This window comes from Homalodisca vitripennis, unplaced genomic scaffold, assembly GCF_021130785.1.
Source record: "Homalodisca vitripennis isolate AUS2020 unplaced genomic scaffold, UT_GWSS_2.1 ScUCBcl_684;HRSCAF=3232, whole genome shotgun sequence".
NCBI lineage: Eukaryota > Metazoa > Arthropoda > Insecta > Hemiptera > Cicadellidae > Homalodisca > Homalodisca vitripennis.
In genome coordinates, this window is record NW_025776793.1 from 10816 (window position 1) to 23341 (window position 12526).

At 33.4% G+C, this 12526-nt stretch overlaps 1 protein-coding gene across 1 annotated transcript; it reads right to left on the reverse strand.

The window, feature by feature from the left end:
- Nucleotides 1-4549: 4549 nt before the first annotated feature.
- Nucleotides 4550-5119, reverse strand: LOC124370913 (octapeptide-repeat protein T2-like). Its single transcript, XM_046829218.1, has one exon. It carries the CDS (start codon nt 5117-5119, stop codon nt 4550-4552), a length of 570 nt encoding a protein of 189 aa, XP_046685174.1.
- Nucleotides 5120-12526: the final 7407 nt, after the last annotated feature.

A 12526-nucleotide genomic window follows, 5' to 3' on the forward strand; every position in this document is an offset into this window, starting at 1 on the left:
TGTACATTTTAGCAAAAATAACATTGCTTGATAATAAAACTAATGTTACTTTCCTATAAGCTACTGATCCCAATTACCGCCTAACAAACTGATTGAAAATATATATTACCTAAGGTAACAAGGGTTATACCTAAGGTACAGGGTCAAGTAAATAATATCTTAAAAATATACTGCCTAATAACTTTAAAGCCCTCTGAACTGATAATAAGAAAATTCTCAGAAATAATACACTGGTTTTTGTGTTCGCGCAGTATACTTTTTAAACACGTGCTTAATCACAAAGATAATAAGTGTTTTATATACACTTTTGTTATAAGCAAGAGAAAAATAAAACTACTACAAATGTGCCATTTACAAGAATATATGTTTTCCTTTAATTGTATTTGCTCAAAATTTAAAAATGTATATTTTAATTGTTTTGTTTTCTGAGTTTCACTCCAGGTAACTTTTACATGGCTTGAAGATAGTAAGATACTATAAATGAACTAAATATTGCATCACAATTTTGTAGTAAAAATTATGATAACATAATATACAAGTAGAGAGGTTCAAAAATTTTTTTTTCTGGTTGGTTTATCTCCATTCAACCCTATAGATAATATATAAAGGTAAGTGAGACATTATTAAACCTAATATATGACGTTATATTATGGGTAAACATTGAACTTATTGGAGTAGACTGCGGAGAAAGATCACTGTAGGAGTGGATAGAATAAAAGTAAACAAAATCCTAGTCCTGGATATGAAGAGTGCTGCTCTGCCCGCTTTAAAACTGCAGAGGAATAGGAAGAGCAAGAACTGGCAGTTCAATCTTCAATGTGGCTTTGAACAAGATGTAAGTCACCTCCACCTATGAATTGGGCGGCCCTTTTTCCCCCAATTGAAAAAGTAATGTAGATACAGGTCCACTTTTGGTGCAATGCATTTAAAAACAATTGTAATAGTAGCAATTTGAGAAAGAAATTTGTGTGTAAGCAGGAGGCTAATTATCAAGAACGGAGCGCTATGACGCCAGGGGAGTATGTAGCGGGGGTGATTTAGATTTTCCAGAAAAATTATTGGGACGTTGAGATTTTTCTGGGTGTTCGCTATGAGGAAATAATCGAGTCTATGTTGATGGGACACACACAGTGGTGCAACAAAAGAGGAATATACATCAAATGCACACAAATAAATGGATACAGCTCTTCCTCGATTACATTCTATTTAATAGCACGAAAATAATATTGCATCGTTTATATAACCTCGCAATACTTAAAACAAATAATGTTGTATGATTATATGGTTTTGTGTCACGCAATTACAACATATTTGTTTAAATTTAAAAACATCTATATAATATTATATTAAGTTTCCCAAGTTCTGTGGTAAAAGAGAAGACTGAGAAATTTCAGATAACAAGAATAAATAGTACATCGCAATAATATCAGAAGGACGAGAAAAAAGGTATAGGAGGTTTCAATTCAAAAATAAAGTAATTTTATGAATAGTAAAAAATAATTTCTATTGCGTATTTTGCACAATATAAATGTCTTCTTCTGATAAGAAGCCTGTCCTTGACATAAATGGGACTAGAAGCAAGTGAGTTTAAGATCTGAATGACTAATATAAATATACAATAAGTCACCAGGAAGAAGCAACCATATAGTCCAAATTAATATCACAGTTGATTTTATTTGTATTATTGTAATTTTTCCCTTGTTTGTTATTTACCAATGGGTCTAACAATCCATTTTACCTATGTGGCCATTCTAGTACGTTCAATATTGGGCAATAAAGTCCTTAAGGTTTCTTGCATTCCCTATATGCTTAAAAAGGTACGAATCGTGTATGTGATTTGATTGTACCGCGATACTTATGTATTTTCACTAAAAGTTAACATTTTAATGTAAAGGAGCAACCGTGATCAAGAACTAATAATATAATTTGAAATAAGTCGTAATGTGCTTGGAAATATGCAGTTTGTGCAGTTGAAGGAGGTTCCCAAACTAAACCGTCTAAAATTAGGGCAACGAAGTGAGCAATTAAAAAACAGCCGAAGGCAATCTTGTAAGTGGCCAAGTCAGCTTACGGTGTCTAAGTGCAAAAGTTCCCGTTCTAAAAACCTTTTGTCTCCATTGTACACAATGGATTTAATTTGAATTTCTAAAGAGGCTTTAGGAGCTTTGTTTAAAACTATAAATTTTTCTATTTGTGGCGTTAAATCGAATAAACATTATTTTTTTGTTTACTAAAAAGGAAACTCCCGATTTCCAAAAATATAAGTCTCCTTTATAATATATTGTTTTTATAAATAAATACGATTTTTTATACGTCAAAAAAATGTAAAAATATATTTTTTAATTAAATTTCTTATTAAAATAAATATGAAAGTGGATTTATTAATTCATGTGCCGAAAGGCGCTTTCCCAAATTATTTACTTTCTATATTAAACCGCATATCAATAGAACAAACTATGAGAATTGGCCGTCAATACCTCATATTAGAAATAATTATTATTTTTATGTTGATACGTACATAAGCAGAAGATAATCAGTCAAAAAAACTAAAGCTGTGCTAACTTTTTTATTAAAAACACTACAATTTTACTGAGGATATTCCCTGCACTATCAAAAGAATACAATATACGTCAAAATAATTCACGGTTATTTAACCGTTAGACAATTGTCAGTTCAGAAATTATTTAATTATGCGCATTTTTTGTTCCTAAATAATGTAACAAAGTTAATATAAAGGGTAGAGCAATCGTTATTTTATTATTAGTGGAGGAATAGATATTATTTTTTTTTTTTACCGTATAAGATGGACGGTTTCCAATCCAAAATTTTGGTATTGATCAATGCGTTTCGGGGTAAAGTCCAATCAAAAAGCTGTTTGTACACCAAGACTTGCATATACATGAAAGAACAAGTACCTTTTATAACATAAAAGGTAACATAAACTTTTATAGGGTGGATTTCGCTATAATTAAATTAAATATACTAGCCAAAATTTTATAGTAGTCAAAGTTTTATAATATATACTTAGTCTGTCAGTCAATAAACCTATCGAATCTGTAGTGTAAAAATAATAAAATAGTCTCCCTTACAACAACCTTATAATATTAAATATAAAAATAGTTTTTTTACTTTAATATAGTGATACTGCGTAAAAGAAATTTACGGTGTACTTTCTAGAAAATATAATAACTTTACATGGATATAATAGAAATTAAGCTTGGGTCATCAGCTATATATTTAGAGTAATTATTTTTTTAAGACCACATTTAAATGTAACTAAATTGGACATCTTCGTTTTATTATATACAACATTATCTTTTCCCCGTGCTAGTGGTACGGTAATCAGCAACGAATGGGGACATATGCTGTGCAACTCATCATCAGATATTGTCGTAGATGAACTAAAACAGCTTCACATATAGCATAAAATTTATAAGAAAATGCTGGTTTGGTTTATAAAGAATTATATGAGAATATATTATTTGCTGCTATATTATTCGAAAGTTTTGAGTATTATCACAAAAACTCGTGAGTTTATATGTCTATCTTTTTAACACAATAACAACACACAACTGAAATTAAGAAAAAAAAAAACCAAAAAATCTTTGAAATTTTTTCTAAGATACGAATAATTTTTTTTATATATTAATACTAGATTTACGATAAAATTAAAAAACACTTTTTTGGCTTTATACTACTCGAGATAAAATTATTAATTTAACATGCTTTAAGGGGTTAAAAGGTACGGACTTTTTATATCTCCATCTTTTCGACAACTTAGTAGCGAAGCTGGTGATGACAATGTATAAGCCATAGCTGAGATAGACAAGTCCTCTGTGACTCCACACCTGAAAGCTTATTTGGAATCTTTAGCTTGTCAAGCTCCATACATCCACTGTAGGATTCTAATGGTCCTGTGTCTAGCTTAAGTTTAGCTGCACAAGTAAGTGTTAACTTTAGTCCCGATTTGTATACTCATCTTAGCTCTTCAAACCACGCGAGTCTAGAGACGCAATCTATGTCCTGTAACAATGCACATATAATTATGAGTGTAATATAGTTTGTGAGGTTTAAACAAGTACGGACAAGTATGTGTAATTTGAAAATAGGATATAAGCGTACAGGTGAAATTTTAGTGAAAAAAAAACTATTCCTCCTTAATAGAATTCCATAAATTTACTCTTCAAATAGTTAATATCATTTTAAAATACCACCCGGATTAAACGAAAATTAGAGGGGTTAGCATGAAAAGTTGTTTTAAGGGCGTTGTAAAATTGGTATGACACATGAATCAATCGTGGTGGTTTAGTTATTTTTGATTTGTGGAAAGAATGTAGTTTTGTTTTATGAATTTATATTCGTGTCAAGTCATTTTCCATTTTCTCGCCTAGTTTTTCCACTTCTTACTTCCTTTTTCCTTTTTTCCCTTTCCTTTTTCTCCACTCCCATATTCCCATTCTTTTTCCATTCTTCTTTTCCCTTCTTTTCCTGCTTCCTTATCTTCTTTCTTTCTTCCCCCTACTCCTTTCTTCTATTCCCTTCCCACCCTCTATATTCTTCGTTTTCTCCCCTCCCTCCCCTTTCTCTTTCCCCTCCCTCCCGTCCCCTCTCTCCTGTCTTCCCTCCCCCTTCTTCCATCCCTTTCTCCCTCTCCCCCTCTACCCTTTCCTTTCCTTTCTCCCTTTCTCTCTCTTCTCCTTCCTCTCTTTTCTGTTTCCCTTCCCCCTCTCCTTTCCCTCTCTCCCCCCCTTCCCCCCACTTTTCCTCCCGTCCCTTTTCCTCCTCCTCTTTCTCTTCCGTTCTCCCCTCCCTCCCTCCATTCCCTTCGTATTTTCCTTTTTTCCCCCCTCTTTTTCCCTCTTCCCTCCCTCCCTCTTTCCCCCTCCCTTCCTTGCTCCCCTTCTCCCCCCTCCTTCTCCTTCGTTCCCTCTTTCTCCCTCCCTTCCTCCGCTTCCTCCCTCCTATCTTCCCGCCTTCCTTCCCTCCCCCCCTTGTCTCTTCTCCTTTTTCCTTCCTCTTCCGCCCTTCCCTTTCCTTTCCCACCTCCCCCCTTTCTTCCCTCTCTCCCCCTTTCCCTTCCCCCTTCCTTTTCCTCCTCTTTCCCCTCCTCCCTTCTCATTCCCCCTTCCCCCCCCCCTCTTATTCCCATTTGTCTATTTTTTCCTTTCTTTTCCTTCTTCCCTTCCTCCGGATGGTTAATTTATTTCGTGCTCTTCCCTCTCCTTATTCTTCCTTTCACTCCCCTTTCTTCCCCGCGCTTTCTCCTTCCAATCCTTCTCCTTTTCCTTTCCTCCTCTTCTCCCCTACCTCTTCCTTCCATCCCCCTTTCCTGCTCCTTTCTCCCATTAACCAAGAACATAATTTTGGTTAGAATCGAAATATAAACTATACGAGTCTACCTCATAAATATTTATTATATTACAGTATAAAGAGCATTAAATTATTTTAAACTCTTTAACTGCAGTCCCCGTTGGTTTTTTTGGAAAAAAAAAAAAACTCTGGTAGGAAAGCCTAATTGAAATTTTTAAATAAAACAATACGTTACTAATCAATTTTATATCGTTGTAAGAATAATGAATTGAATGATATTTTACGTACTTTTTAACTAGTTATAGTGGAGTAAGGAGAAGATGTTTTACATAAAACTAAGTAAAGATTAATTTTTGAGAGAATAGCAGAAATTAAGATAACTCACATTATTTCGAAAACTTGAACGCATATTTAAACATATCTTTTTCTATTCTAATGAGAGGTAATAATTAACATAAATAATTACCGAATTAATATATGTAAATTTTTATAAAGGAGGCTAAGTACTTGTAATTCCATTTTACCTGCCTGTCACTTCCATATCTGTTGCCCGTTTTGTTTGCTTGTCTCTTGTTTTTCCTTCATTATTATCTAAAGAGCCACTGTGAAACTATATACTAAATACTGCAATTATTAAAACTTCAAGATTACAATATTCTCATGCTGCAGATTAATCTGTTGTATTCCCTGCACTAATATTGAGTATTTGAATAGTTTTTTTAATAATTTGAAATAGTTTTCACATTAAATCTTCTACTTATTACTTCATTTGTGTAACATAGTTTAACTTCTAAGTGAAATACCTGAACCTATTTTTAATTCAAATAATAATTCCTGTCCAACTAATGCAATATAAATTTTAACATTTTTGAACCAGAAACTTGCAAACCCTACAGCTAACATGTAATAACATTATTAATCCATTTTATAGTATCGGTTAATGTAGTCACATAACCTCAAAGTGAATATTTTACTGCATAAAGTACTGTTAATCATACCAATAAATACTTATGACTCATGATTGATTTATAATTGCCTCCTGTTGCCAATTCTCCTATACTGAGATGGTGTTAAATTGGGGAGGTTGGAGGAGGGGTCCTGTTTGTTTGATATAACAAGTTGTGTGAGGGACATAATAAAACGTTCCTAAATTTTACACCATTTTGATAGGTATAAATATTATTGTGGAAATTACCAGTAGCATGGTATATATATATAGTATATATATAATATATATATATATACATCAACGATTGATTGATGGTATATTATACCATAACAAGAATATCACACCATATGTTATAGTTTATAGTTAGATGTTACAAACCAATGATAATCCTAAAAATGTAGAATTAATAATGGGTAAAAGCAATCGTTAGGGTGGCCCTTTAAATACTGTGATAACTTTTGCAAGGGTATTATGACATTCTCCATTATTGTGATTGGACAGGAAAATTACCCAATCATCCCTCGTAATTGGCCTTTATCTTTTTCCTTATTCAAATAACTTGATTTTGTTTCAATATAATGTGTTTGTAGAAAAAATTTGAAAAACTGTTTTCTTTTATTTCACTGTTTGATAATCTTATGTATCGTTATAACAGTGTAAGTTTATTAAGGAACGATTTTCTTATCATTTTAAACGATTGTAACCAGTTTTTATTTAATCTGAATTGAAATATACTGTATTAAGTAATACAAGGTGATAAACCATGATTGAAGAAATATGTTAACTATAATAATTACGAAGACTTGCTGGTAATCATACCAGAGGATAGCAGGAGAATACCAGGATGCCATCATAAAAAAAAAACAATAAGGTAGCTATATAAAAACCCAAGTTTCACATATGAGGAGCCATTTCTTGGGCTATTCCATTCAATAAAAAATAAAATCATGAAAACAGCATATGACAAATATCCATATGTATTGCTAATCCATACTCAGCTCATTGCAAGGACAAAGATAACCTGTAAAATATCAGCCATTTGAAATCTTGCTGAAACTTTCACTATCACCTAAGGTCACGACAATAGCCTACGAAGCATAGTCCAAGGAATTATTTTGGAGAAACATAAAAATGAGTATCACTGGTCACGTTATGATCAAAAAAGTAATAGTAGCAAGAAAAAATATAATGAAGATGTATACCATTATCCGTAATTTTTTGAATAATAATATTTTGTAATATTTTGAGATTTGAATAAAAATGGATAGTTAAAGACTGAAGAAGGATATCAATACAGTACAGGCCACACATAAAAACACTCAGAACTGTATTTGGAACTGATGTACTATAATGAAAAGAGGTAGTACACAAACAACCAAACAAAGCAACAGAGTTCCCTATTACTTTTTTGATTTTTAAATCTTGTTTTTATTCTGAACCTGTAATCTTATTTATTCTTCGTCCTGTAAACTTTTGACTTGCCAGCCTATACCTCCCAGTACTCTAAAGCTATATTGTACGCTGATGACACGGTCCTCCTATCTCTAAACCGTTGTGTGCAAGAACTGGAGGTGCAGTCATATATTGCCCTTAATATGGCTGTTGAATATTGTTACTCGCATGAATCTCGTATTTAACGAAACAAAGACCAATCAGGTAATCATATGCAGAAAAAACAAGAAGAAAATCTCTCCCCTCCCCAGCTTACAACTCATGGAGTCTACAAAGCACCTTGGCATCATTAAAGATAACAATTAGTCAATGTGTTTGATCATCTGGACAATTTGTGCAAAAAATTAAGCAGGGCTCTGTTTTGCCCTTGAGACGAGTACTGTCATTCAGCACCATGGAAAGCATCCAAAATGACCTATATCTCCATTGTTTGATAGCAACCTGAGATATGGGATTTGTGCTTTGGGGAGCGGCTTCACATCACAACCTTCAACGGGTGCTGATACTCCAAATAAAGCTGAAGGCCGAGTGAATGCTTGGCCGGTTTGGAGTGGAGGAAGAGCAGCAGAGAACCTTTCAAGAATCACCAAATCCTCACGGTGATCAACATCTACATACAGGAAGTCATGCACTGCAGCCTGCCGCTCCCATCATTCCTTGCCCGCAAACGAGATGGTGCACAGCTACAAAACACCAGACGATGGGCCTCCGGGATTTTTAATCTCCTCAAAACGCACAACACCTCAAGATTTGAGAAAAAACCTTCCTACGCTAGGTGCCCCAGACTCTACAGACCGGCTGCCTGAACAAACTCAAGAGCGCGAAGCCCCTCACGTAACTGAAGTCCCCAACACAGAGACAAGTTACACCAAAGACCATTTTATAGTGGTTGCCGTAGTTTTTCTCCTGGTCAGGTAAAAGACCTGAACAAGGCCAGTAGAATTGTTATTCTTTGACAGTGTGTAATTTATCATTTGGACGCTAATTCATTCTTGAAAGTCTAAATAAAATTTCTCTCTCTCTCTCTCTCTCCCTCTCTCTCTCTTTCGTTAATGTAAGAAGTCCTTCTATTATAAAATCATCCATGACATTCCTAATATATCGTCTGTTTATTAAACTGCAGTTGTTGATGAACTGCATCAATTATGCGTCCTCATTAACAACAATCTCAGAAAACAAATTTATTGCGAGCAACGTTCTTTAGTACAGTTTACTTCTTAATGATACATAATAGTTTATATATTCGCGTATTTTCACTAATTTACCAATAAGTTATATGGTGTTAAAAAGTATAGCATTATGTCACCATGTTATATTACAGGTGACTTCATTATTTTACAACACTTTTGTGATTCCCGGGAAAGTCTATAAAATATACAGCACATAAAAAATTGTACGACATGATTTTTAAGGATTTTCATATTAAAGAATAAATAATGATTTTATTTAATTAATTTATTTTGTTGTAAGTATCTCATGAACCACGTGGTTATAATCTAGCTCACGTCCCACCAATCCATTGAACCAAAAAAAACTTTAAGATAAATGAAATTACTTAAAGTAAATTTTTAATATGAAAATTCAGTAAAGTTACAAACCTTTCCAATAAAAACGTACTGAAAACAGTCTTCTATGGATGTACATATGAAAATACAAGTACGAGTTGTTTAGGTAACTTTTATCTGCCATCTTTCGATAACTTAGTAGCGAGCTGGTGGTGAGCATGAACATCACGCTGAGATAGACAAGTTTAGTGGTCCCACACTGAACGCTTTTGCAAACTTGGTTGTCAAAGTCCACACATCATTGTGATTCCTAATGGATTGTGTCAAGCTGGGTTTAGTGCCAAATTTTAATTTTATAATAGTACATTAGTACGAACTTTACTAATTTGTATACTTGCTTAAGAGGTAATATGAAACACATCTAAAACAAAAATATTCTACTTATGAGGTCTTAAACTATTAAGGTCATAATCTATTTTATGGTTCTGATTACTGATACATTTCAGCAAGACTACTACTTTTTCTTTTTAAATAAATAAATTATTTAGGAGAAGAGTTATGATCGATTTATAATGTATTAAAAAGAAAAGGTAGTACCAAGAAAATTCGTCTCAGTAGTGTACAAAATCCATCTACAGCGTTAAATCGTGTGGATATAACGAACATCATACGGTTAGCTAGGGAATACTATATTTTCTGCACCCTATCGCGTAGAAGCAGATAGAGAATGGGTTTGATCTTTTCTCCTTATTGCTTGAATTAAACTGGAAGCAAAAGGCTGAATAATGTTCCTGTAACTCCTGCAATAGTGACAAAAATTTAATTGTTTTCATGTGAAATACACTCAGAATCAACATTTTTCAAATTATAAATTATTTTAATGGTCAGAAGATTGTTTTATATTGCGTATTTTTAGAGAAAAATGTTTATTACTAATTCATATGTCAACAAACCAAACTTTATACAATTTATGGATGTCATTGTTTCATTTCCATTCAATAATTTTGATTTATTCTGGGATAACATCTATTTATGAAAGGTTTAAAAATAACGAGGGAGTTAATCTTAGTCTATTATGGAATAGATACAGATTATATGAATTGAATCCCCCCCCCCCCACCCCCCCCCCATTGAATGTTGACAAGACCAAAAGCTAGGGACATATAAACAATTTTCTGCCCACTTCAAAAAGGACATACGAACGGTGTTTTCTCAAGACACAAAATGTTGTATGGAAAAATTGTTCAAAATACAAAGTATTCAGTTGCTGGAAGGTACAAAATATCAATCAATCACATTCAAGTTCATGAAATCACACAGTGAGAGATATTATTGATGTGTTACTGCTGCGCCACTGATTCCTGGCTGTGTTTATGTCAGTCTGACATAACCAGTAGTCAGCAAAGTTGACATTAAAAGTTGGTGATGGAAATTAAGTCAACACCCGAAAAAGTTTTTTAAAACATATCAGTGGTAATTTTCTACTTTATAAATAAGATTATGCAGTTATTTATTTAGTCAGTAAACCTAAAATACAAGTACGTCTGTCTTGATTAAGATTTATGCATTTGAAATTTAGTAAAAATAAATTTTTGCTTAAAATTAATTATGACACTCCTAATACATACACATACCAAATTTAAACAAAACTTTTAAGCTTTAAATGTCTGTGACGCAGCGGTGCTACTCAGAGTGATATATCCCTGCGGTGTTACAAACTGACTGCAGCAACACAAATCCCCATATCGTGTTCCGCCTGTAACAGATTTTATATTTTCACAAAATGGTTGTTCTGTCTTTTGCGTTTGTGAACACTGGTTAAATGAACATAATAAGAACTGCATCAATATAAATGGCTACTTGTGTGCAACAATGTACTGTCGGAACACTAAGTCAAGAGGTGGTATTGCAGTGTATGTTAAAGAAGGTGTCAGTTTCCAAAAAATAGACGTTAGCCACATGTGCCAGGAAAGTGACCTTGAGATTATGTGTGCAAAGGTAAGGTTGGATAACTTAGAAGTCCTCTTAGTCTCTCTTTATCGTGTTCCTGATGGAAACCATGAATCATTCCTTGAAGGACTGGATAGGCTAATGATCCATTTACTAGATTGTTATACCCTACGAATTATTGTGTGCGGGGACTTGAACATTGATATAAGGTTACCGCGAAACTTTTCGTTACAGTTTTTGGATATGCTTCGTTCGCACAACTGTCACTGCCTTAACCTCGAACCTACAAGAGGTACAGCATGTATTGACAATGTTTTTTCAAATTTGCCAAAACTAACAATTAAAAAAGTGGTGCTTTACCCACAACTATCAGATCACAGTGCTCTTTTGACTACTGTACTCTTGCCTGACTCCTGCACCAGTGCGCAGAATGTGCGTTTGTTGAGAAATTTTAATAACCATAAACTTGAAATTTTTGAACAATCTCTTGGAAGCATAAAATGGGAGGAAGCATTTCAGCAAAATTTCAGTAAGTTTGATATTTTTTTTCTACTTGTTCACATAAAAAATAGACAAATGTTTTCCTTTTAAGACTGTTACATTCAGTAGTCATGCGCATAAGAAATCGGTTCCTAAAAATTGGTATACTGTTGACCTCTTTATGAAGAAAAGACATGTAGAAATGTGCTATGACATCTACTTATGGGCCCAACGTTACAATATTTACATTGAAGCTACAAGACGTTCGTATCTCAATGCGAAGAACGACTATAAAAATGTGATCTTCAGGCAAAGTTTAAGGCAAACGCAGATTCTATCGCTGCTGCTCCAAATCAGTGTAAAAGAGCTTGGGAATTAATATCCATTTCTCTACAGAGAAGAAAGCCAATGTCGCCTGAATTCGACCAGCTAACTCCTGAGATCTTCAGCAATTTCTTTGCGTCTTCGGTGGAAGAGGTCCGCAGCTCCACTGGTTCATCTGTTACAACTGCTATGCTCTACCTACAAAATATGCCTCGAAATGTTTCAGCTAATTTCAAGCTAAAGAAAGTGTCTTATGATGATATGATAAAAATAGTAAAAAAATTATGGTTGCTTGTAAACTCGGTTTTACGGGCGAAGATTTTACGTGACAACGTCTTTTTCTCGGTAGAATATTTATTGATATGAATATTATTAAAATTGCACAATAGGAACAAGGAATTGAATGAAAATAAGAATTGCACAAATTTTAACTATAGAAATATATTTTGTTTACTAAAACATTGTACATAATTTGAAATTAATTAAAATTTGTTATTGTAAATGGTAAAGTTGAATAAAACATTTACAAAAATTGGAATTTGAAATTCTTGCTAAA

Coding starts and splice junctions, on each gene's coding strand:
- LOC124370913 (XM_046829218.1), bottom strand. CDS start 5,119: ATGAGAAGGGAGGAGGGGAAAGAGGAGGAAAAGGAAGGGGGAAGGGAA.